Source organism: Rana temporaria, chromosome 8, assembly GCF_905171775.1.
Source record: "Rana temporaria chromosome 8, aRanTem1.1, whole genome shotgun sequence".
NCBI lineage: Eukaryota > Metazoa > Chordata > Amphibia > Anura > Ranidae > Rana > Rana temporaria.
The window spans coordinates 97525578-97552750 of record NC_053496.1 but is presented as its reverse complement, the minus strand read 5'-3'; the positions used below and the strand labels follow the sequence as shown (position 1 = coordinate 97552750).

The 27173-nt window shown below is 43.8% G+C and overlaps 1 protein-coding gene across 3 annotated transcripts in view; it reads left to right on the top strand.

Moving 5' to 3' along the window:
* The window catches only part of SEC31B (SEC31 homolog B, COPII coat complex component), a 226566-nt gene that overhangs the window by 81698 nt on the left and 117695 nt on the right, over nt 1–27173 (top strand). For all 3 annotated transcript variants that reach the window (XM_040362336.1, XM_040362335.1, XM_040362337.1), the window contains 5 exons: nt 3560–3790; nt 6417–6491; nt 13157–13249; nt 19066–19171; nt 19281–19459. In XM_040362336.1, the coding sequence (XP_040218270.1) occupies nt 3560–3790; nt 6417–6491; nt 13157–13249; nt 19066–19171; nt 19281–19459 (684 nt within the window). The remainder of the gene's footprint in view (nt 1–3559; nt 3791–6416; nt 6492–13156; nt 13250–19065; nt 19172–19280; nt 19460–27173) is intronic.

The window sequence follows — 27173 nt, the reverse complement described above, 5'->3', positions numbered from 1 at the left end:
TGACGGCCTGGAAGCTGAATCCCTGATTCTCAGGGGTAGAGGTCTGTCTCAGAAAGTAATCTCTACCCTAATCAGAGCCAGGAAACCGGTCTCTAGGGTGATTTATTACAGGGTCTGGAAGGCCTATGTAGGCTGGTGTGAGTCCAAGTTATGGTTTTCTCGTAAGTTTACCATCGATAGAGTATTACGTTTTCTCCAGCTAGGAGTGGGTAGAGGACTGGCATTAAGCACAATCAAAGGACAGATTTCAGCTTTGTCAGTATGGTTTCAGCGGCCGCTGGCCACCCACTCGCTGGTTAAGACCTTCATTCAAGGGGTCTTACGTATTAATCCTCCAGTTAAATCCCCGCTTTATCCGTGGGATTTAAATCTTGTTCTGTCAAGTTTACAGAAACAACCTTTTGAGCCGTTGGCTGAAATTCCTTTGGTTTTACTGACAAGGAAGTTAGTATTTTTGGTCGCCATAGTTTCCGCCAGAAGAGTATCGGAACTGGCAGCCTTATCCTGTAAGGAACCATATCTTATTTTACATAAGGACAAGGTCGTTCTCCGCCCTCATCCTTCCTTCCTACCAAAGGTTATATCCAGTTTTCATCTAAACCAGGATTTGGTATTACCATCCTTCTTTCCTAAACCTACTTCCAGAAAGGAAGGGTTGCTGCATACCTTGGATATTGTCAGGGCCATGAAGGCCTATCTTAAAGCTACAGAGAAGATCCGGAAAACAGATGTGTTGTTCATTTTACCGGATGGGCCCAAGAAGGCAACTGCAAAATCCACCATCTCAAGGTGGATTAAACAGTTAATCACTCAGGCCTACGGCTTGAAGGGGTTGCCTCCTCCGTTATCATTAAAGGCTCATTCTACTAAGGCCATGGGCGCCTCCTGGGCAGCACACCACCAGATCTCTATGGCTCAAGTTTGCAAGGCGGCAACCTGGTCTTCTGTCCACACGTTTACAAGGTTCTACCAGTTGGACGTAAGAAGGAATACTGATGCAGCCTTTGGGCAGGCAGTGCTGCGGGCTGCAGTTTGAGACCCTCGGACTCCGGGGGCTCCCTTTTGAGTAAAATTTAAAATTTAAATTTATTTTTCTCAACTAAGTTGGATTTATTATGATTTGAGTATATCTCTAAATTAAATCCTTTTGTCTTGGGAAGATGTCTCCCTCCCCTCATTGTAAGCATTGCTTTGGGACATCCCACTAGTAATGAATATGCCGCTCTGTGTCCCGTGATGTACGATAAAGAAAAAGGGATTTTTAATACAGCTTACCTGTAAAATCCTTTTCTTGGAGTACATCACGGGACACAGAGCTCCCACCCCTCTTATGGGGACCATTTTGGGAGGCATACTGCTTGCTACAAAACTGAGGTACTCCTCCTATGGGAGGGGGTTATATAGGGAGGGGCACTTCCTGTTTGAGATTGCCAGTGTCCATCACCTGAAGGTACTCCATATAACCCACTAGTAATGAATATGCCGCTCTGTGTCCCGTGATGTACTCCAAGAAAAGGATTTTACAGGTAAGCTGTATTAAAAATCCCTTTTTTTTTTCTTCTTTTTTCTTTCTTACGTTCACCAGTCAGTGTCCCTGATCAGTTCCACACCAGTCATATGATGATGCTGTAGTGCTCTGGTTACAGTGGGCAAAAAAAAAAAACTTCCATTTCTCCATTTTCCTAAGAATTGCAAATATTACCATGCCTCTTACTAAATACCTTGGACTGTCTACTTAAAAAATTGGTAATTTGGGGGTTTCATACTGTTTTGGCAGCCAGTGCTGCCAAAACATAAATTTTCAAGACGATATACACTATAGTCTGTAGTCTCCATAATTTCACACAGTCTAAATAGTATACACTGATTTGGGTTATGTTCAAAGAAATGTAGTGAAATACATTTTGGCCTAAATTTTTGAAGGAAGTTTATTTATTTGCATATTTTTTTTTAAATTTTCAGTATTCTTTCATTTTTATACCAAAAGAGATAAAAAAAACTGTGGCGAATAAATATTACCAAAAAAAGCTCTCATCTGTGGCCAAAAATTATAAAAATGTAGTTTGGCTTTAGTGTTGCATGATAATAAGGGGGGACAATTACTAAAACTGGTGCACTTAGAATCTGGTGCAGCTGTGCATGGTAGCCAGTCAGCTTGTTGAATTTAAACTTTGGCAATAAAACATAAAAGCTGATTAGTTTCTATGCAGAGTGGCGCCAGATTTTGACTTCTAGTTTTAGTAAATACCACCTTAATTGTCATTCAGAGTATGTTGGTGCTGAAAGCTGAAAATTTGGCCTGGGCAGAAAGGGGGTGAACATGTCTGGTATTGAAGTGGTTAATCGCACTGCACAGCGCATCCAGTAAAGGGCCAATCACATCAGCTCTTTACTACGTGATCAGCTGTGCCCAATCACAGCTGATCACAATGTAAACGCACTTGCTGGTCATCGGCATTCCTCTTTTCATGGATGCTGCCTATCAGTGTCCATAATTGCAGCCTCATCAGTATGCATTAGTGAAGGAGAAAAATTACATGTTTGCAAAAAATTTTAACAATCTCCTCTTCTTTTTTTTTTTTTTTTTTTGCAAGAAATAAAAAAACAAGTGGTAATTAAATACCACCAAAAGTTCTGCTTGTCTGAAACAAATGGAAAAATTAATTAAGTGTTGTTCAGTTGTCATTCAGTGTGACATCCCTCAAAGCTGAAATTTGGCCTCGTCAGGAAGGGAGTAAAAGTGCCCGGTAGGCAAGTGGTTAAAAAAAACAAACTAAAGATCCATGGGTTTTAAAAATCGTCCATCCAAACCTGATATTTCAGTTTTAGAGAGGTGGTAAACATTTTAAAGTTTAATTAAATTTTCTGAATTTCCATAATTTGTTACTTTTAATGCAGGCAGGCTGCATATACAGTAATAAATGGCCTTCATTTTTACTTCTGGTAAGCTGCAGTAGGAAATTAAAACTTGGCAGTGTGTATCTACTAGGAAAGTTGGGCTGCACATGAGCTGCAGTCCAGCTCTGACTTTTTTTATTGAACATTGCTCCATTCAGTGGCACTGCTCAGAGAGCGGCAGTGATGTTTAGAGCAGTCTTTAGTGGGGCATATTGGTCCACAGGAGAGATGGGTGTCTAATTTCCTGGGTACTGCCAGCACATTTTCGACACTTAGGTCTTGCTTATCACTTGATACAGCTCAAATTGGCTTCTGTTGGGCTTGAACATGTGTTTCCCATATTTTGGGCACTTGAGCTCCATGTCTGCATACCTGATGTGGCCATTATAAGGTTTCTCCACTGTGGGATCCCAGTTGGAATTTTAATTCTATAGTGCATACAGCAAACAGAGTGGAAACAGCCAGAATTCCAAGGTGATTGGGAATAGAGCCTGGAACGTGTCCTGGAGGGCTCCACACTAGAGTCGCCAAGAGTTTTGGAAAAATAAAGTTGCTAATTTTGTTCTCCTGGACACGTTCTGTAACCATGATTTTGGCAGACTAATCCTTTAAACTGTGATCGTAAATCAGTTGGTAAATATTTGTATGTGTTCTCTTCCAGTTTGGCGGAAAAATGGTTTCATTTGACAACCCTAAAACAAGTGTGCAACCAACTCAAGAACCCAGTACTCGCCAGGTCTACATCAGTCAGGTTACTACTGAAAGGGAGTTCTTGGCACGATCAAGTGAGCTACAAGCAGCTTTGCTGTCTGGTAACCTCCTGGGCTACTGCCAAAATAAAGTGCAGACCTCTTCCCATGCTATTGAGAAGAATATCTGGAACTTCCTCAAGGTTTGTATTTCTATTTTTCAATAGTATTATAGTTTACCATTTTATGACTGCAGAACTATAGAGTATTTTCTCTTAGACCATGACAAAACACACCGGGGAATAGATGACACAACTGTGCCACATAGATTCCTAACTACAAGACCCCCCAAAACATTTGGAAGAAATTTAGACCTGCAGAGCCTAGAATGGACAGCTTTGTGACTGAATTTTAAATAAATAAAATCGCTGAACTCTCTAGCACTGGATTCCTAATTCACTTTCAGCAGCTACTTAAGGCTGATCACTGTTCTTTTCTGTTTATCTACAGTGAGGAAGACCGCAAATCATGACTTTCTTTATATTTACAATCTTTAGGGATCTCCAGGTTTGAGACATAGCCAGTAACATACAGTGACTTGCATCTGTATGCATAACTGCTTTTCTTAATCGTACAGCGCAGGGCACTGCACAGGCATTGTTTTGATGATGACTGTGTTGTCTTCAGGTGATCAGACACTGGCAAGCAGAACTGTTTAGATCCCTAATTTAACCTCTCCCAGTCCAGAAATCATCCGTTTTTTTTTTCTAGTGTGTTTGACAGTAGCTCTGGAGATGTGTCACAGCCCTGGAAGCAGGCTGAACCAGTTTTAAAAATTTGTTACAACTATAGAGGCCACCCTGACTGTGTGTTTTCTGAAACTTGATCTGACGACCTTTTCTGCTGGCACCACTCTCCTTGTCTTGCAGTGGGGCTCTTCATGCGCCCACATGCTTTCCAGGCAGGAGGTATGCTCGGGTGGTCATTCTGAGCTGTAGTTATTGGTAGGCAAAATGCTTCCCTGTGGCTCCAGCTCTTTACTCTACAACACCAGCTAGTCTGCAGACAATTTTAGTTACATGCAACCTGGGATTGACATAACTGGGTGGGTGTTATTCCCTTCCACCACAGCTGCTTGTGAATACCAAGCTCTGTCCACCTTACTACTATATGGCCAAACATTAGCGGTTAGGGCAAAAGGACTAATATAGCACACTGTAGAGAATGAGACCAATTGAATACAGACTAGAGGCTGCTTTAGGCCAATTGGCATAAATACTCTTAGGTCAGTAGGGTGTTGATTGGGACTTTCGAGGCACTGATAGGAAACCATAATTCGGTATAAAACAAGATTTATTTACATACAATTTTGTATGTAAATAAATCTTGTCTTATACCTTTTCATGGTTTCCTATCAGTGCTTCGAAAGTCCCAACCAACACCCTCCTGACCTAAGAGTATTTATGCCAATTGGCCTCAAGCAGCCTCTAGTCTGTATTCAATTGGTCTCATTCTCTACAAACTAACGGGATGCTGGCACATGTACTTAGCTTTTAGCAAGTTTAATAGAGGCTATACTCCTCCTTTTGACTAATATAGCACACTGTCAATGGTCGGGAGCTCTACATGCATCCCCTGTGGATATTGGCGTGGTTATTTGTTCCCTATCTGTGTCCCTTCCTTTCTCTAATCCCTTCTCGGCCCCCTCTGGTGCTCCCTCCCCACTCCTCCTCCTGCCTAATTATGGTGAAGTTTGAGACAGATCACTACCCAGTGGGTAACATCGAGCCACGGGAGCCAGAAAAGGTCCCCCTTCTATATCTCCCCCAGGTAAGTTTCTGGTTTCTGAGGATTCAGTTTAAAATGGGAGGCTACATTGTTCAAACTTGGAGACAACACTTTGTACTGATTCATGATATGCGCAGCTGCTTAGAGCTAGAGTAACATGTGTCTGTTCTGCCAAAGGTCCCTGGTAATTTAATCAATGAAGATTCCCTTATATGGTGACTGGCTTCATCTTGCTGCCCATGCCTGGTTGTGTATTGGTTTGTACATCCCAGTCACCCAAGACTATACCTGTGTCCTGTGCTGTAGGATTTTTTTTTTTTCTTGGAGTACATTACTGGACACTTTTCTGTGCATCCTACAAAACGGAGGATTGCTAGGAGTGGGAGGCTTTGTATAGGGATCCTAACACTTCTGCTTGCCATTTACCTGGAGGTAGCTGCTAGGGAATAGCTCAGGCGTGTTTGCAACCCGCACGTGCAGGGCCCGCCAGGAAGTTTGCACTGCACCATGCTAATCACAAGCAGTAAGGCATTATTCGATCTTTGCAGCCGTGGATCGGGAAAATGTTTCACTGCCTGCGATTAGCGCTCCGCAGTGCCGACTTCCTGGTGGGCTTTGCACGTGCGGGTTGCGAACACGCCTGAGCTCATGCTTGATAGCTACATATAACCCAGTCTCCCAAGACTATGCCTGTGTTCTGTACTGCAAGAAAAGGCTTTTACAGGTTAGTCAATCTTGTTTTTCACACAAAACACGATGCTCTTTAGTTTTCTGCATTTCTAAAGCAGGAAAAATGCAAGTACATGAGAAAAGTCTTGCTTTTCCATGGACCCATTCCAACCACTATGCTTCATGGCCTTTTGCTGTGTCTGATTTTCAATAACCACATGTCCGCTATTAGGAGTTTAGAATTGTTCCTTTTTGTAGATGTCACGTTATTGAAAACATGGTGGCTAATCCTTGTTTTTTTTTTTCCTTGCTCGTCTTGGAGTGCTTCCTCTATGATCTCTTTTGACATGTTCAGGCTTTTTATCATTTCAGGTTAACTTTGAACAAGATGCAAGAGAAAAATTCCTCAAGCTGCTAGGATTCAACAAGGAAGAGCTGGATAAAAAGGTGGGTTTTGTAGAAATTTTTGCTTATTCTCTCCCACCACCTCCTTCCTTCACTTGATTATCTGTTTAAAATGTTCTAGGGTCTCTTCTGTTATAAAAAAAAAACCTGTGTTAGCGGTAGGGAAATTGTTTGAAATTTGGACTTAACTACCACTTTACCCACTTTTCTAACGGCAGTTTTTTACAGTGGTTGTAAAGGTAAAAGTTTTTTTTTACCTTAATGCATTTTCTGCATTGAGGTAAAAAACCTTGTAATAATAGCTCCCTCTGCCCCCCTAAATTCTCACCTAAGCCCAATCTCAATCCAGAGCTGTGCGCATCTGCAGTAGCTCTTCTCGCCTCTCCCCTGTCTCACAGACTTGGCTGAGAGTGCTGTCGGTCAAAACCTGTGAGCGGGGGATGGGTGTGAGCCGGTTGTGTAGGAATACAAAAAAATAAAAACACGTCTCAGCTCGGAATCGATCACGTATAAGTGCCCCTGTAGGAAGCGGCTTCATGTGGGGGCACTCGGCATGGAGAGGAGCCAGGAGCATCAGCGGGGGACCCCAGAAAAGGAGGATTGGGGCTGCTGTGTTTAAAACCATTGCACAAAGCAGGTGTGTATGACATGTTTTATTTTAATGAAAAAAAAATTAAAAGCATTACAATCGCTTACATCTGTCAAATGCACATATTCATGAAAAGAAAACACTACATTGAATTAGAATACATTTTTTTGAATGCATAAAGTATGTGAACGCCTTGGAATTAACTGGTTTTCTGCAGTAATTTGAAATAAAATGTGATCTGATCCTCCAAGTCCCAAAAATAGACAAATGTAGTGTGCTTCTTGTTTCTTTTTAAAGCACGCCCATTAAATATTCACAGCCCTGGGGGAAAAAGTAAGTGAACCTGTGCAAGAGTTTATAGTCGAAACTGCTTTGGCAGCAATGACTTCAAGCAAGCGCTCTTGTTAGCTCTGGATCCAACTTGCACAATGTTCAGGAGGAAATTTTCTGTTTACAAAACTGCTTCAGCTCAGACACGTGTATGATGTCTAGTGTGAACGGCTCTCTTGAGGTCATTCCACAGCATCTCTATAGGGTTAAAGGGGTTTTAAAGGTTCAGAGTGAGTGTGTATGTGTAATATATATATATATATATATATATATATATATATATATATATATATATATATATATACGCTCCCGTCTCATACACTCTGCGTCCGCGTGATTGGATTTCATTGATAGCAGTGGGAGCGCTGCTATCTATCCGATCGGCGCCGAGACTCAGTGGAGAAGAGGATGCCGGGGACGGGCCGAGCAAGTGAAGGGGCTCAGGTAAGTAAAACAGGGGGCCTGGGGGGGCCGTCATTGCCAGGTGTCTTTTCACCTTAATGCATAGGATGCATTAAGGTGAAAAAACACAAACCTTTACAACCACTTTAAGATCTGAGCTCTGACTGGGCAACTCCAAAAGGTGCATTTTTTCTTCTGTAGCCAGTCTTTGGTGAACTGACTTTGATGCTTGGGATTAGGGCCGAAACAACTAATCGATTAATCGATTATGAAATTGATTACAATTTTCATAATCGCTTAATCGGCCAGTAACATAATGGGGTTAAAAAAACTAAAATTGGCCCTTTTATAGTACAAAAAGGCAAATCACTACTGTAAATATTACTTTCACTGTCCCACGGTAAAAAAATGAACCCCTTACGGTAGCGATTATTTGCTTTTTTTGTACTTATTTTTGTTTTATTATGTTACTAAACATCTCAGGCCTGGGTTCACATCTCTGTTTTTTGGTGCTTTTTGCAGAAACACACTACAGTTCATTTACATGTTTTCCTATGGGACATGTTCACATTCATGATTTTTTTTCAGCTGCTGCCTATTTGCAAAGGGCAAGGAGTTTTTAACTCAAAACGGTGCTATTTTTGTTTTTTTGGTTAAATATACTTCAATGGAGAAGCTGCAGAAAAGCATGTAATGTGTTTTTGCGGCAATTTGTGTTTTGTAATCTGCCCAACAGCAAATTGGCCCAAAAAAATTTAAAAATGCTATTTTTTTTTTTTTTAAGGCTATTATCCGATTAATCGATTATTCGAAACAATAATCGGGCAACTAATCGATTATGAAAATAATCGTTGGTTGCAGCCCTACTTGGGATCCTGCTGCATCACCCAAGTTCTACTAAGCTTCAACTGGTGGACAGCCTCCCCAGACATTATTTTTCCGTAGGATATTTTGGTAAACTTGGGAATTCCTTTTCCCCTCAATGATTACAAGTGGTTCAGGCCCTGAGGCAGTATAGCAAGCCCAAATCATGATGTTTCCTCCATGATACTTTAGGGTTGGGATGATGTTTTGATGTTGGTAATCTGCGCCCTTTTTGCGCCATACATAGTGCTGAGTATTCTTCCTGAACAATTCAACTTTTGTTTCATCAGTCCACAAAATCTTTTTGCAGTAGAATTGCAGTTTGCCATGATGCTCTTTGACAAACTTCAGGTGCACAGCAATGTTTTGAACAGCAGTGGCTTCCTCCATGGTGTTCTGTCATATACACCCGTTTAAAGACTTCCGTATGGTAGACTCGTGAACAGGGATTTGTGACAGTTGCAGTGTTGTCTTCAAACCTTTAGCTGTCACTTGTGGGTTGTTCTTTAACTCATTGAGGATTCTGTGTTGTGCCTTAAGAGTCATCTTGGTTGGGTGCCCACTTATAGAAAAGGTAGCCATAGTATTGAAATGTTTCCATTTATAGACAATGTGTCTAATTGTTAGCTGATGGATGCTTAAACACTGATCAGCTGATGCTTCTTATGAACAGCCATCCTAAAATGTTTCAGTGTATTTTATCAATGTAGCTCTTGACCACACCTCCAAACTTATTTAATTAGTTGAACTCCACGTGTGTAAAATACTGACTCTAATTTGCTTTTGTTGAAGTAATTAGTCTATGGGTTCACTTACTTTTTCCTCTGCGACTGTGAATGCTTAAAAGGTGTGTTCAATAAACAAAAGGAGAAATTGGATTTGTTTAACACATGCGTTATTGCTATCACAAGGGAGATCACAATAAAATGTGATAGCATGGGCATGCGACAGGTCTTCCGTATGGAGAATAAGGGATTTACTAGACCCCCATTGTCTCCCCTTTCTCCCCATCGCTGCATTTAATTAAGCACAGAGTGCGCTTGATTACTTGCTTCCCTAGCTTCTGTGGCCAGGGAATGACAGAGGAGATCAGATAACAGATGTTCTTGAATCTCTTCCTGTTCTGATTGTTGGAGCTACAGTATTTATACCCAATGGGCTGCCTTTGGTGCATATGCGGAGCACCCTTTTGGCTAAAATGTTAATTTGTGGAGCTTCAGTGTGAAAAGCCTCTCTCAAAAATATCTTCCACCAGGAAATGTCTTTTTGACAAATTCCTCTTTATCTACGAATTCAGGAAAGGGAACTTTTTTTCCTGTAAAAAGGAGGCAAAGCGCTAATTGCTAAAGTTTCCACTCCTGAAACTTAAAGGAACACCTTTCATTTGTTTTTGGCTTCTAAGGCTAAGTCTGGAACCCATTTCCACTTTAAGCCCTGGACCCCCACATTCACCAAGTCAAGGAAGCAAGTCCTCACAATGAGGTGCCCCCCACTTGTGGTGGGAATTACCTTTGGCCTTCATGGCCATCTTGTCCCAGTATATTTTCTGACACTTCAGTCTGGAACATTGTCTCCAGGGACTACAAACTAAAATTTTGGCCCTGCTTCACATTGTCAAACTGCAAATATTAGCAGACCTCCACATGGCTCTGGAGCAGCTTCTCTCCTAGGGGGCAATAACCATGTTGCCACAGGTAGAGAGGTTCCAACATTACTATTACAACCTGTTTACCCACAAAGTGAAGGGAAGCATTTGCACCATACTGTGTATATAAGGATTCTCAACACATTTCTTTGGGTTCAAAGGTTCTGTATAAAATCTATCCAGTCAGTCCTTGCTTTTAACACTGGAAGACTGCTCTAGGTCCATCTCAGTCGACAGATAATTCCGAAGCCTATGTGCAGCTGAAATTAACATCCTTCAGCCCAGAACAAAAACTACTAAGCAATTTAAGACCAGGATCACACTAAAGCTGTTTATTGTTTGGTACATGTTAATGGGGTTGTAAAGGTTGGTTTAAAATGACAAAAACAAAAAACAAACAAACATGTCATACTTACCTCAGTAGGTTATGCAGAGTGGACCCGATCCTCCTCTTCTGGGGTCCCTCTGTGCTGTTCCTAGCTCCTCTTCTCGAGTGTCCTGCCGGAGAATCGCTCTCCAAAGGGACACCCGTGCGGGAGCGCTCACGTGTCCTGATGCTGCATCCGTAGACGCAGACAGCAGGACTCGGCTCCCGCATTGTTGGATTTGATTGACAGCAGCAGGAGCCAATGGCTACGCTGCTCTCAATCAGGACACCGGCCGGAGCTAGTGTGCTTGTTTGTCATGGAACTTACGGGGTTCAGGTAAGTATAAGTGGGGGTTTGGGGGCACTGTTGCAGCACAGGAGGTTTTTCATCTTAATGCAAAGAATCAATTAAGGTGAAAAACGGCAAGGGTTTACAACCCCTTTAATGGTATATGAATATGTTATATGTGTGGGCCTGGTAAAATCATGATTGAATAATAAATCCTCAGTGTTTTTAGATACAAATTGAACACAAAAAATAAACATTCCCTAGTAAACTATTGGTTAAGTTTTTTTTTTTTTTTTTTTTTTTACCCCTAGCATTTACAGTTGTTGGGTTAAGAATTATAACCAATGCTGCTAGTTTCTGCTTTCTTAGTGCTTCATCCATTAACTTCTGCTCTTCACAAGAAAGGGTCAACAATGAACAGTGCACCCTGGGGTCAGTCTGTCAGCTTGGAGAACAGAGGGGGTAGGAGGACAGAAGAGTGGAGCAGAGCTTTGCAATCCTAGGCTACAGGGCTTTGTGTTTCTATTGATGCACACATTGTGGGAAGACCCAACTGTAGTATGCTGCAAGAGCAAGGAGCCACCCAGAAGCCGGAAACCTGGGGCAGCAGTAATGGCATTGGCTTGCAAGGATTAAAAGATAAAGAAGCTGTATACTTCGGCAAGCTATAAAGCTTTGGCATGCTATTATATGCTGGTCATGTTGGTTAATCCAATATTTGTAAATTACCACTTGGTATGAAAAAGGTTGTCAACCCCTGAACTAGCCTTTATCACTGAGATTTTGCTTGTATGAACTTATTCTTTATCTAAAACGAATGTAGATTCAATGGGTAGTAATAATGTTGTTTACTACTATCTCTGATTATGCAGAAATGCTAATAAATTATGATTTGGCTTGTTTGCAGTCCATAATATCCAAAATACAGCTTGTACGGTGATGCCACCAGGGCCGGACTTACCATTGGCCTTGACTGGGCTCAAGCCCAGGGGCCCCACCCAATAGGGGGCCCCCTTTAAAAAAAAAAAAAAAAAAAAAATTTTTTTTTTTTTTTTTTTTTTAGGGGTCCGGAGGTCCCCGGGGGCCCCCAGGGCCCTGGACGGCAACCCCCCTTTTTTTTATTTATTTTTTGTAAAAAAATGTTTTTATATATATATATATATATATATATATATATATATATATATATATATATATATATATATATATTTTTTTTATTATTATTATTAAAGGGCCCAGGGGTCTCCAGGGCCCCCGGATGGCAACCCACCTTTTTTATTTTTTTATAAAAAAAATTACATTTTTTTTTTATATATATATATATATATATATATTTTTTTTTATTAAAGGGCTCAGAGGTCCCCAGGGCCCCATGTGGCAACCCCCCCTTTTTTATTTTTTTTATAAATGTTTATTTTTTTATTTTTGTTTATTTTTTTATTTTTTATTAAAAGGCCCAGAGGTCCCCAGGGCCCCCGATGGCTACATATATTTATATATATTTGTTTTCTTCTTTATTTCTTCTTTTTTTTGTAAAGGCCCCCCCGCTTCTCAATTTGCGGCAGCCCCCACGCTTCTCAATTTCAGGTGGCAGCACCCCCACCCCCCCTAGGTTCTCTGCTTCAGGGGGCCCATGCCTTAAACTGTGCAAGGGGCCCCAAAATTCCTGATGGCGGCCCTGCGCATACCTCCCAACACGCACGGATTCTGTGGGACTTTCCCGCACAGACAGCTTCTTCCCGCAGTCCCGCAAAAGGGTTAAATTTCCTGCACTGCAAGAGGAGGCAGCACGGAAGCAGGAGGAACCGGAGCGGTGTGTGGAGGACTGTGGCTGCTGAAGGGAAGAAAGCCGACAGCCGGGCTAATGACAGTCTGTGGCCCCGGCTGTTGGCACAGGTGAGAGGCACTCCCCCCTCAACAACTGCAAAATCCCCCCGCTCAACAACTTTAATGCGCTCCCCCCCGCTCAACAACTTCAATTCGCCCCCCCCCCGCTCAACAACTTCGATCCCCCCCCAATTCTCGGCTCCAGGGGGCCCCTTCAACACTCAAGCCCAGGGGCCCCCACCACCCTAAGTCCTGCCCTGGATGCCACTGTTGGTTTTTATAGCTTTTCCAGTGTACTGTTAAGAGCAGTTGTGCATTCTCCTTGCAGAAGTATTGTGATATTGAAGATTTGTTTGTTGTGTACATGTATCAATGTACTGTCTCTGCATTGCAGATCTCTTCTGCTTTGGGTGATGGTTGGCAAAACAAAAACAGCCCTTCAGATGGTGAAGATCTGGTTCAGAGCATCCAGTCTGTATCTAGTCAGGTAAGACATGTGCTCTTTAGTCATGGATTTATGAAAGACAGAAGTTGTCAAAAAAAACTGATTTCTTTTTATGGGGAGGTAAATAAAACCTGGCTGTGGACGTGGATTTTTCAAAAGCATTTGATACAGTTCCCCACAGACGGCTCGTGTAAGGTAAAGTCTACAGGCTTGGTGAGATCAGTTTGTAAATGGATAGAAAACTAACAAAAAAAATTGGATTTGGTAGTGGTTATTGACTTACTCTGAATGATCTAAGGTTATCAGTGGTGTACCCCAAGGTTCAGTGTTGAGCTCCCTATTTTTTAACCACTTGCGTACTGGGCACTTAAACCCCCCCTGCCCAGACCAACTTTCAGCTTTCACTCTTTGAAAGACAATTGTGCGGTCAAACAGCGTTGTACCCAAATGATAATTTTATAATTTTTTTCCCCAGAGCTTTTTTTTTTTTTGGGTGGTATTTGATCACCTCTGCGGTTATTGGCCGCAGCTGGCCCATCGTGGGAGCGCAGAGCAAGGAATGCTCAGCGGTGGCTAGTTCAAATAGAGGACCTCAGGAGGGCTGAATTCCTCTTTCTCCGAGATCCTACAGATATATGTTGTCCCCGAAAGTATGCCTTATGGGCCTGCCAGAGGACCGACGGGCTGGACACGGAACCTGTGTTCAATTGAAAATATTCAAAGCAGTAAGGAGTTTATCTTTAGTTTCAGGGTGTTTGTTAAGTCTCCTATGAGACTTCCTGGGAAATGCAGAAGAGAGGCAAAGACCAAGTGTCAGGGGGGCATGGTCCGACCAGGTAATGGGACTCAGATCGGAGGACACCGTATGAGAGAGCAGTGGGGCTGACACTAGAAAATAATCTAGTCTGGAAAACATCTTAGGAGGGGGAGGGGGGAGTAGAACGAATACTGCCTACCCGTGGGATGTTTAATCCTCCATGTATTGAACATACGATGGGTTTGGATCAGTTTCCGAAAGGAAGTGGCCAAAGATTGTGAAACGGGGGAGGGCGTGGCTTGGAAAAGAGATTTTCTATCTCGAGTAGGTGAGAGGACAGCATTAAAGTCAACCCGAATTACTATAAAAGGTTGTGATATTCAATTCAATCGTTCAAATACATCAGTGAGGAATTTAATTTGACCTTTGTTAGGGGCATATATATTCATAATCGTTATACGGTTACAGGTAAGTACCCTCTAGAACACAGGTGTCAAACACAGGTGTCAAACACAAGGCCCGCGGGCCGAATCCGGCCCTCCAGGTCATTTCATGTGGCCCTCGCACCTCTCATCTGGTCCTACTCCAGACCCCTACTTTCTGCTTTCAAGCAATGCATCCAGCTTCTTCCCAGCAGCATCATAAGGAATGGGGGGTGCACTGTGATGTAGGGGAGAGTGGGGGACTCAACTTCTGATGGTGAGGTGAGCAGGTGAAGCTTGGTCAACCTCTGCAGAGAGCAGAGGGAGGCCCAGGCGTTTAAGAAATGCATCTCTCTCCTGAAGGTCCCGGAGGACATGTTGGACCCCATCCATAGTGACGTTAAGGCGGAAAGGGAAGCCCCAAAAGTAAGGGACTTTGTGCAGCTGATGTTGAGAGGTGATGGGCCGTAGGCAATGGCGTTTGGCCAATGTCATTAAAGAGGGGTCACAAAATAGTTGAATTTTGTCTCCTTTATAATCAATACCAGACCTATTGCGTGTGGCTTTGGTCAGGGTCTCTTTACTTTCATAAAAGTGGAACCTCGCCACTGTCTCAGGGTCTGGGCCCCGCAGGGTGTTTAGGGGCCAGGGACCTTTGTTAAAAAAAAAAAAAAAAAAAAAAAGAATTAAAAAAAAATTAATAAATACAAAACTGTTATTTTGTTATAAAAGTTTGCAAACAGGTAATTTTTTTCTCCTTCATTGATCTACGCTGCTGAAGCTGCACTGATAAGTGGCACTGGTGGGCACTGAAAAGTGGCACTAATGGTTGGCACAGATAGCTGGCATTGATGGGTGGCATTGATTGGCACTGGTAGGTGGCACTGATTGGCACCACTGGGGGGGGTCTTGAAAGGTGGCCCTGTTTTGCACTGAGGAGGAAAAAAAAAGGATTATAGAGTTTCTGTTTACATCACGTGATCAGCTGTCATTGGCTGACAGCTGATCATGTGGCAAGGGCCCCTTACTCCGATCACCCGAGTCTCTGTGATCACATCGCGCAAAGGCCAAGCAGGTCCTCGCTGTAGCCATCATTCGGCTATAGCACTGATCTGAAGGAGTTAATATCTTTATAAATGGTATAGAATCTGGAAATTGACTACTTCCGGACCATCTCAAGCCGATATACATCGGCACTTTGAAGAGGGATATCGTTGTTATGGCAGCAGCTAAGCTATCGTAACCCCAGTATTCTCTTCTTTAGCGAGCGGTGCAGTTTCAGATAAAAGTGGTCTCTGCGGGAGATTCGCCACCGTGAGATCACTTTATCGGTGGCGGGAGAGGCCCTCCTCCCACCGCGCTCCGGTGCCCTCCGCCGCTTATCAGAGCCACTGGCAGCGGCGAAGGCAATCTGATCCTTCTTCCTGCTTGATATGCAGCTGAGTGAGGGGAAGATGGCCCAAATGTTTAAATTGCTTGTAATAGGAATAAAAGTGACGCTTTATATAAAAAAAAAGTGTTCAGATGAAAAGTTAAATAAGAAAAAATTTAATAAATTTAACGCGCCCCGTCGAGCTTGCTTGCAGAAGCGAACGCATATGTGAGTAGCACCCGCATATGAAAACGGTGTTCAAACCACACGTGAGTTTTCGCCGCGATCGTTGGCGTGAGAGAAATAATTCTAGTACCAGACCTACTCTGTAACTCAAAACATGCAACCTGTAGATCTTTTTTTTAAACCTCACCAATGGAGATTGTTAAGGGTAAAAGTTTGTCGCCATTCCACGACCAGGCGCAATTTTTAAGTGTGACATGTTGGATATCAATTTACTCGGCGTAAAAAAAAATTGGGCTAACTTTACTGTTGTCTTATTTTTTTTAATCCAATAAAAGTGCGCTTGTAAGACCTCTGCGCAAACACGGTGTGACAGAAAGTATTGCAATGACCACCATTTTATTCTCTAGGGTGTTAGACAAAAAACAATATATAATATTTGGGGGTTCTAAGTAATTTTCTAGCAAAAAAACAGATTTTACCACGTAAACACCAAATCTCAGAATGAGGCTTGGTCCTTAAGTGTTTAAAAGTACAATTTCTGTCTTTGCAGATGACACCAAGCTATGCAGTGGAATAACGTCCTTACAGGATGTCTAATTGGGCAACTAAGTGGCAAATGAGGTTTAATGTTGATAAATGTAAATGCACTTGGGGGCTAAGAATATGCATGCATCATACATACTGGGGGAGTACAACTAGAAGGCCGCAAAGCCGCGGCCTCAATTACTGGCCGTCGCAGGCCTGCCGCGATCGCGCTGGGCGGGGGCGCACGGAGGCACAGGAGCCTGTGTCTCCATGCGCCCCCACCGCCGCGCTATCGCGGCGGGCCCGTGACAGCCGGTAATTTAGGCCACGGCTTTGCAGCCTTGTGAAGGCCCAAGCTGCCTTCTGTGACCTGGCGCCATCTGGTGTTGGACGTTGGCATTACAAGCAAAACAGCAGTTCTAATGTGTGTTGTTTTTTTTTACCGTTTTCACTGCCATCTCCTTCCCTCTAATTAGAACCCCCAAACATTATATATATTTTTTATTCTAACACCCTAGAGAATAAAATGGCGATCGTTGCAATACTTTCTGTCACACCATATTTGCGCAACGGTCTTACAAGCGCACTTTTTTGGGGAACAATACACTTTTTTTAATAAAAAAATTTGACAACAGTAAAGTTATCCCAATTTGTTTTTATATTGTGAAAGATAATGTTACGCCGAGTAAAATGATACCCAACATGTCACGCTTCAAAATTGCATCCGCTCGTGGAATGCCGACAAACTTTTACCCTTAAAAATCTCCATAGGCGATATTTAAATAATTCTACAAGTTGCATGTTTTGAGTTACAGAGGAGGTCTAGGGCTAGAATTGTTGCTCCAACGATCGCGTTGATACCTCACATGTGTGGTTTGAATACCGTTTACATATGCGGGCGCTATTCACGTATGTGTTCGCTTCTGCGTGCGAGCTTGGCGGGATGGGCGCGTTTTCTGGCTCCTAACTTTTTTAGCTGGCTCCTAGATTCCAAGCAAATTTGTCAAACCCTGGATTAGAGGAAATAAATGTATTCCCTCTTGATAAAAGGAGATTAAAGGAGGACATGATCAACATGTACAAATACATAAGTGGTCCACATAGTGAACTTGGTGTTGAGTTATTCACTTTAAAAGGGTTGTAAAGCTTCATGTTTTTTCACCTTACCTGAGCCCCGAATCTCCGTGGGCGCTATGCTTTGATTGATAGCAGCACAGCCATTGGCTCCTGCTGCTGTCAATCAAATCAATGAAGCGGCACACCAGGGGGCGGGGACAAGTGATACAGTCAAACGGAAGCTCCTGAGTGTATCACACAGAAGCGCGCCTGCAAGCTTAACCCCCTTGTGAGAGTGCTTCCCAGAGGGGGTTAGCTCTTGCGGGGAGGAGCCGAGGCACCCCAGAAGACGAGGATCGTGGCCACTGTGCAAAATGAGCTGCACAGTGGAGGCAAGTATAGTATGTTTATTTATAAAAAAAAAACTTTACAAACCCTTTTAAGGTCATCAGTGGACAAGAGGGGCACTCTTTATGTCTGGAGGAAAAGAGATTTCATCTCTAAATACGGAAAGGTTTTTTTTTTTTTTTTTACAGTAAGAGCTGTGAAAATGTGGAATAGACTCCCTCCAGAGGTGGTTCTGGCCAGCTCCGTAGATTGCATTAAAAAAGGCCTGGATACTTTCCTAAATGTACATATAACTGGGTACTAACATTTATAGGTAAAGTTGATCCAGGGAAAATCTGATTGCCTCTCGGGGTATCGGGAAGGAATTTTTTCACTTGCTATATAGCAAATTGGATCATGCTTTGCTGGGGTTTTTCGCCTTCCTCTGGATCAACTGTGGGTGAAGGATTGTGTATAGAAGATTGTATTGTTTTTTTTTTTTGGTTGAACTGGATGGACTTGTCTTTTTTTTACTATGTCATTAACTGTTGAATGATACTAAATGGATTGCAGCAGGTTAAATGCACAAGTTAAATTTGCGAGTTTTTATCTGACAAATGGCTGTACAAAACAACAAATATGGCTTTAGATATACTTAATCACTTAATAGATGTTTAACTTCATTAAACTCCAGGAATAGCAGTGTAATGGGTTTTATCCACTGATCTCTTGGCAGCATTTTTCTTTCTGATAACAGGTTGATTTACTAAAACTGGAGAGTGCAAAATCTGGTGCAGCTATGCATTGTAGCCTTATCCGCTTCCAACTTCAGCTTGTTTAATCAGGCTTTAACCAAAAAAGTTAGACTGAAAGCTAGTTGATTTCTATGCAGAGCTGCACCATCTTTTGCACTCTCCAGTTTTAGTAAATCAACCCCAGTCTAGTATTTAATCTTTGTTTTGTATATAGATTTATCAGACTGCCAATTATCTGTTGCAAGCTGAAAAATTGCTGTCTTTTGAGTAGGTGATCTGTTTGGACAATTAAGATTGATACTAAAGACTTTCTTTTGTTGGAACTTTTGTAATGTTCTAATGTCGGTGTACCATTTGTTTTGGTCTAGATTTTTTTCAAATATCAGTAGTAGCATTATTAATGTGCTTAAAATGGTCTTTTATTCTACGTGTAATATCTTATTTTTGTGTTTACGTAGGCTTCCAGCAGCTTCACTGGGCAAACTACTTCATCCTCCTCCTCTATGGAATTTTTTAATCTACCTCCTCATGACTCAGCCAAGTTTGAAATCCCAGTATCCTTTGGTATGGAATTGCTAGTGCTTTTATTTTATTATTATTATTATTATTATTATTATTATCATTGCATTTTGAGAGGTATTAGATGCTATTGGCTATTTATTTCTTGTTTTAGACACCGATGGATTGATAAGTCAGGCTCTGTTGATGGGAAACTTTGAGGCAGCTGTGGACCTGTGCTTAAAGGATGGTCGTTATACTGATGCCATTATATTGGCCAATGCCGGAGGGGAAAACCTTCTGAGAGAGACGCAGCAATGGTATTTCACTCGCCAAAAAAATAAGATCACTTCAGTAAGTAACTCAGAATTTATGAAAATTGTTTTCTAATGGCCTTAATGTTTTTACTGAAGATTTACACAACTTTTACACAAGATTCAATGAGAAAATGTGTCAATCATAGTTTTGAAACTGAATATTTAGGTAGCTTGTCTAAAACTGGAAAACCTGACATTAAAGTGGAGGTTCACCTTTAAAAAAAATTCTGACATCACACAGAGTCGCGCCATCCTACCGACAGAATGCCGGTGTTTTTTTTTTTTTTTTCTCAGCACATACCTGGCTGACAGGCTTCCGAACGGCGCATACTACGTGTCACAGGTTGCCGACAGAACCCGAACGTCGGTGCGCAGGCGCCATATAGAGCCGCACCGACGTTCAGGTTTTTTCGGCAACCTGTGACGCGCAGTATGCGCCGTTCGGAAGCCTGTCAATCACAGGCAGTGCTTGGGAACGCCCACTCCCGCGGGATTGCCGTGAGGTGAAAATCGGGATTAAGAGGTATATGCTAAGAAAAAAAAAAAAAACACCAGCATTCTGTCGCTAGGATGGCGCGACTCCGTGTGATGTCAGAATTTTTTTTGAGGGTGAACCTCCACTTTAAGTCAAAGTGAAGCTGGGAAAACACATATTTATTTATATATTTTTTTTTGTATGCATCTGTAAAGTAGCTGCCGTACTTAAATTGCCCACAATAAAACAAAAGCTTCCCGTATACTGTACCATGCTATTTTCTTTAGAAAACTATATCATAGAATCTAAAAAATATATGCTTATGTGCAAAAAATGTGCATAATACACACACAAATAGTAAAAAATTTGCATACAAAGAGCAGAGTGAGAATTCTTGTCCATATAACACTATAAAAAAAAATACCAGGGGGTGCAGACATAAGTGTACAGTAAGGGGGGAAAAAAAGTATTTGATCCCCTGACGAATTTTTACGTTTGCCCACTGACAAAGAAATGATCAGTCTATTGTTTTAATGGTAGGTTTATTTTAACAGTGAGAGACTGAATAACAACAAAAAAAAATCCAGAAAAACACATTTCAAAGAAGTTGTAAATTGATTTGCATTTTAATGAGTGAAATCATTATTTGGCCCCTTCGCAAAACATGACTTGGTACTTGGTGGCAAAACCCTTGTTGGCAATCGGAGGTCAGACATTTCTTGTAGTTGGCCACCAGGTTTGCATACATCTCCGGAGGGATTTTGTCCCACTCAGGAATTCAGTCCTTGTTCTATTGGTGGCTATGGTCCCAGCTGCCTTGAGATAGTTGAGATTCTCCCGTGTAGTTCTAGGCTGATTCCTCACCGCTATCGTGATCATTGAAACTCCACGAGGTGTGATCTTGTGTGGAGCTCCAGACCGAGGAGTATTGTCAGTTATTTTGTGTTTCTTTCATTTGCAAATAATCGCACCACCCTAAAGAATAAAATGGCGTAAATTGATACCCAACATGTCGCGCTTCAAAATTGCACCCACTCGTGGAATAGCGACAAACTTTTACCCTTAAAATTCTCCATAGGCGTTGTTTAAAAATTTCTACAGGTTACATGTTTAGAGTTAGAAGAGGTCTAGTGCTAGAATTTTTGCTCTCGCTCTGATTGCGGCGATACTTCATGTGCGGTTTGAACACTGTTTTCATATGTGTGCGGGACTTATGTATGCATTCTGTGCGCGAGCTCGGCGGGACGGGCGCTGCCCTTTTTTTTTCTTATTTATTTTAGTTTTTTTTTTTTTACACTTTAAAAAAAAATAAAGGGCCAAATTCTCAAAACCATGTCTAAATTTAGGATTATCTAACTTATGTCATTTAAGTTACGGCGCCCTAAGTTGGTGTCGTAACTACCGTATTCTCAGTGCATTTGCGCACAAAACTGCGCCATCCTTAACTTAAGTTTCAATGCCTAAGGCGTGGTTATGGCAAGTGGGAATGAAGTGGGCGTGCTTCATTGTAATGAGCCGTGACCCCATGCAAATGAAGTGCCGGCCGTACTGCGCATGCGCGCGCGAATCTGGACCTCAATGCGCATGTGCAGAACTTTGGTCAGCGCAATCAGTGAGATAGGTAAAAGGCCAAGCGTACTTAGTTTGAAGATCGCCCTGTGTCTAAATAGCCCCAGTCAAACACACTTCAATTGCAAAAGTATTTCCCTGTGTTCCCTTCCTAAAGCAAGTTGCTTCTGCTTTGAACGTTTGTCAGTGTTTGTTGGTAAGATTGTTTTGTGAGAAAAGTGTTTGTGGAGTTGGAGGTTATAGTTGGTGTTTGTTTTTGATTATTTGTTTTTTGTTTTGATTGTTTGCCTGTTTGTTTTTCCTATTAGTATTTTTTTGGTTTTGTTTATATTTTTTGTTTTCCTTTTTTGCCTGTTTGTTTTCGAATTAATAGTAGCTGTCTGTCTATTTTTTATTTTGGCTTGTTTGTATTTTCTTTGGTGTGTGTGTGTATTGTTGTTTGTTTGTTGGCTGAGTTCCCTGTTGCTGGGTGTTGTCTGTCATGGCTCCCAAGCGCAGGAAGCTAAATTTTTCACCGGCAGAGAAGCATATACTTGCTCAGGGCGTCATTAAATTTGGGCGATTTCTCCATGGCCCTGAGAGCCACACCACCACCCCGGCCAGGAGGAAGGAGATCCTTCAAAAGATCACCGATCGGATCAATGCGGCGGGGGGGGGGGAGACCAGGACCATCGCTGGAGTTCAGAAAAAAATAAATGACTTGAGGAGCGTGTCCCGGAACAAGCTGGCAACGCTGCATGCCCATACCAGGGGCACTGGAGGAGGGGGACCCTGCCCAGTCAGGATGAGTGAGGGGGAATGGGCAGTGGCCCAGTGTTTCCACCCACAGCAGGTGGTGGGTCTGCCTGGCTTTGACAATGATCCTCTTATGAGGACAGGTAATTTTTTGGAATTTCTATCTGGTGATTAGCATGTGTGGGTGGGGGAAGGGAAGATGTGCCAAGTGTATGGATCCAACAACCTGTGATTGTTTTGTGTCCTCCCCAGATGGCCAGGAGGTGGCAGCCCCATCAGCCCAGGAGGTGCCAGCCCCATCAGCCCAGGAGGTGGCAGCCCCATCAGGTCAGGAGGTGGCAGGCCCATCAGCCCAGGAGGTGGCAGCCCCATCAGGTCAGGAGGTGGCAGCCCCATCAGGTCAGGAGGTGGCAGCCCCATCAGCCCAGGAGGTGGCAGCCCCATCAGCCCAGGAGGTGGCAGCCCCATCAGCCCAGGAGGTGGCAGCCCCATCAGCCCAGGAGGTGGCAGCCCCATCAGCCCAGGAGGTGGCAGCCCCATCAGCCCAGGAGGTGGCAGCCCCATCAGCCCAGGAGGTGGCAGCCCCATCAGGTCAGGAGGTTGCTGGCCCATCAGGGCAGGCTGCTGCACCACCCCCAAGACAGGCTCATGCAGAGTCCCAAGAAGGGCAGGATTCGCCATGGGAGGGGAGTGCCCACAACTCCCCTAATTTGGATGTTGAGTGGGAGGAGGATGAGGGGGAGGAAGATGACAATATTCTGATTGGGCAGGAAATAATGATGGGCCAAGATATGACTTTTGAATCATCCCCTGAGGGAACCCCACAGGCGCCCAGAAGTCAGGCCACCATCATGGGTCGCCCCTTCCAACCCTCCTCCAACATGCAGCAGCACCCATGGCTCACTCCAACTCCTCCTCCAAGGCCACAAGCCTCAGGGGCAAGTAGGATGCCGACCCCTGAAAACAGGGGGGGGTTGGTGCGTCTGCCGGTCAGTCTGTTGAGGGACAATGTCCGGCAGACCCGCAGTCTGTCTGCAATACAAAAAACTATCAGCAAGGTGGAGCGCAGCCTGGGTGCAATGAGGGAGTCACTGGGTGACGTGGCCACCAACTCCGTGGGGGTCATCACCTGTTTGTGGGACCTGAGGAACGCCACAACAGGTGTGGCCCAGGAGGTGACTGCCCTCACCCAGGCTGTGCAGGCCAATACCCGGGCTGTGCAGGCCAATACGGCTGCCATAACTTCCTGTCTGACAAGGATAGCCGTTGCCTTGGAGGGAAGGCCAGCAGGAGGACAGACACCAGGGGAGGCTGCTTCCTCCCCTGTACAGTCCCCCCGCCCTCAAAATACTCCCTCCCCTGCACAGTCCCCCCCCCCCTGAAAATACTCCCTCCCCTGCACAGTCCCCCCCCCTGAAAATACTCCCTCCCCTGCACAGACCCCCCCCCCGTGAAGATCCCCCAGTTGGCCGTGGCCGTCCCCGTGCCCGTCCCCGTGACCGTGCCCGTGGGCAGCCCAGAAGGAGCACTCGGCAACATCCTTAAGTTGCAGGGGTACTTTTTTTTTTTTTTTTTTTTTTTACACTGTACTTATGATTTGGTATATGTGTGTGAATGATGTGTGAATGTGGGGGGATGGCATTCCTGAAAACATAAGGGTGTCACCCTCAGTTTTGGTGGAGTAGGGATCCCCAGGACCAGGGAGAAGTCATCCTAGGTTCCTGAATGGTGTATGAATGCACAGTGACATAATTGGAGCCGTGGCGGGGCGTTACTGCTCCCAAGTACCAAAGGGGGGGGGGGGGTACTTGGATCTAATCCAATTCTATGTGCATGTGATGTGTCTGTGCTAGGGACCACAGTGACGTGCATTCATGCATTCTCATTGTGAGATAATTAATGTGCGTTTTGTAAATCAAAATAAACATTCTGTTTGGCATATAAGTAATGTGCATTTATTTAGCAAAATAAAGATTTAAAGGTCACATAATCTCTGTGATTTGGTCTTGGCAAATCAAAAACAAAAATTGTATTAGGATGCATTTACTGGGCAAAGATGCCTTCAGACAGTTGTCTCCTGATAGCCTGGCCCTCAGCAGACCGGGTAGAGGGGTTTGGGGGGGGGGGGGTTGCCTGGGTGGGGGGTTAGGTCAGGAGATATCTCCACATGCATGCCCCTTCTTAATGCAAAATTGTGCAGTATGCAACATGCACCAATAATTTTGCACACAAAGTCTGGGGAATACAATAGTGTACCCCCAGTCTTGTCCAGGCATCTGAATCGTGACTTTAGCATGCCAAAAGTCCGCTCAACTATAGCCCGGGTCTGGACGTGCACCTCATTGTATTTTCGTTCTCCGGGTGTTTGGGGGTTCCGAAAGGGGGTCATCAGGTGGGGTCCCAATGCATATCCTGAGTCACCTGTAAGGGAAAAGACAGGAGAATATTAGTCATGCATGTGCCCCTTGTGATGTCTCCATCATGGGGGGGGCATACCTGACACCAATGTCACTCACCAATCAGCCAGCTGTCTCCATACACGTTCATCTCCAAGTCTCTGTAGATCTTGGTCTGCCTTAGTATGAAACTATCATGGCACGAGCCGGGAAACTTGGCACAAACGTGCCAGATGAGGCCATGTGCATCGACAATCATCTGGACATTGATTGAATGCCAGCCTTTCCTGTTTCTGAACAGGTGTTCAGTATCATGGGGGGGCTGGAGTGCCACATGGGTGCAGTCAATCGCCCCGATGATCTTAGGAAAGCCAGCAATATTATAAAAGTCTGTCATTGCTTGCACACGCTGGTCCTCCTGGGTGGGCATGACAAACTGATGGCTCATGCGCCGCAGTATGGCAGGGACCACCTGATGTAGGCATTTACTCATGGTTGACTGCACCATGCCAGCCACACCTCCAGATGCTCGCTGGAAGGAGCCACTCGCTAGAAAATGCAGTGTTGCCATAACTTTTTCCAGAGGTGTCAGGGCATGGGAACGTAGGGTTGGGGCGATTAGATCCTCATGAAGGAGTTGGGTAATCTCCAGGATGGCCTCCCTATCAAATCGGTAGTTGCCAATGACCTCATAAACTGGCATTTGCCAAATATCACGGCGTGGCCGATAAACACGCGCCTGTGCCCTCATCCTCCTCCTCTGTGCCCTCCTCCTCCTTTGTGCCTGTAAGGCAGCAAGTGCCGTCAAAATCATTGCTGGTCCTGGCATTTTTCAGCAACAAACTTCACAACTAGAGCTGTAACTCCCTTCTGCAAACCCTTCCACAGCATGTGTAAAATTAGGGCTGGTTTTATAATGTGGAAATTTAGTCAGAAAAACTAACAGGTGCGCACAGGGCGGAAAATACGGCACACACACTTAATTCTGAGAATCGCCCTAACTCCCTCATTTGCATCTTTGCCTATCAAAAACAGCGGCGAGCCTAGCGTAATTTGCGCCCGGGAATGCGCAGGTGTAACTACTTTAAGTACGGCTGAAAATACGGAAATCTTTGCTTAAGTCATTTTGACGATCGCGCGCAAATATACGCGCCGTGTAAAATTAGAAAAATGGAGTTAAGTCTGCGTATCTCTTTTGAGAATTTGGCCCAAAGTTTGGTTTACTTTCATTCCTATTACAAGGAATGTAAACTTCCCATGTAATAGAAAAAAAGCAAAACAGAACCTCTTAAATATGAGATCTGGGGGTCAAAAGAACCTCTGATCTCATATTTACACAAAAATGCAATAAAAATTAAGTATTTAAAAAAAAAAAAAAAAAAAAGTTCCCCCTTTAAGAGCATTGGGCGAAAGTGACGTTTGATGTCGCTTCCGCCCTCCAATGCTATGGAGCCGAGCGGGGGCCTTTTTATTTTTTATCTCTCATTCAGCATCCAGGCAGTAAGCCGATAGGACCCGATTGTCTCCACCGCTACCGACGGCTCCGGTAAGCAGCGGAGATGACCGGAGCGTGGTAGTAGGGGAGACCCCTCTCCCGCCACGATAACGGTGATCTTGCGGCAAATCCTCTGCATAAACTACTCTTATCTGAAAGCCAGCCGCCCGCTGTAGAGAAGAATACTGGGGTTATGGCATCGATCTGCTGCCATAACGACAGTATTTAACGTCAAAATATCAACGTATATCCACGGTGGGCTGTTAAAGGGGTTGTAAAGATACATGTTTTTTCACCTTAATGCATTAAGGTGAAAAAACATCTGAAGATTAGCACCCCCCCAGTCCCCCGTTTACTTACCTGACCCCTTGAAAGTCTGGCGCTCTCTTCTTGGCTCACTGGTTGATCTATAGCAGCGCAGCCATTGGCTCCCGCTGCTGTCAATCAAATTAATGATGCAGCACGCCGGGGGGGCGGAGCCAAGTGATACAGTCGGTGGCTACAGCCACTGGCTGTGTCACGGGAGCGTGCATGCAAGCTAACCCCCTTGGGAGAGAGCTTCCCATGAAGGGGTTTAGCTGATGCGGGGAGGAGCCGAGACAGCCGCCGAGGGACCCCAGAAGACGAGGATCGGTGCCACTGTGTGCAAAACGAGCTGCACAGTGGAGGTAAGTATGACATGTTTGTTATTTAAGAAAAAAAAAAAGGGGAACCTTTAGTGTCCTTTTTTAAGGGAGTGCTCCTAATCTCAGCTCGTTGCCTGTATAGAAGACACCTGGGAGCCAAAAATCTTGCTGATTGATAGAGGATCAAATAGTTATTTCACTCATTAAAATGCAAATCGGTTTATAACTTTTTTTAAAGCGGAGTTCCGGCCACAATTTCACTTTTTAAATATAAATACCCCTGTAATACACAAGCTTAATGTATTCTAGTAAAGTTAGTCTGTAAACTAAGGTCCGTTTTGTTTGGTTGTTACAGCATTTAGACACTTTATAAAATAGAAATTGACTGGGGCCATCTTAAGTGTGGGCATCATGAAGCCAGACTGTATGACTTCCTGGATTTCAGCCTTGCAAAT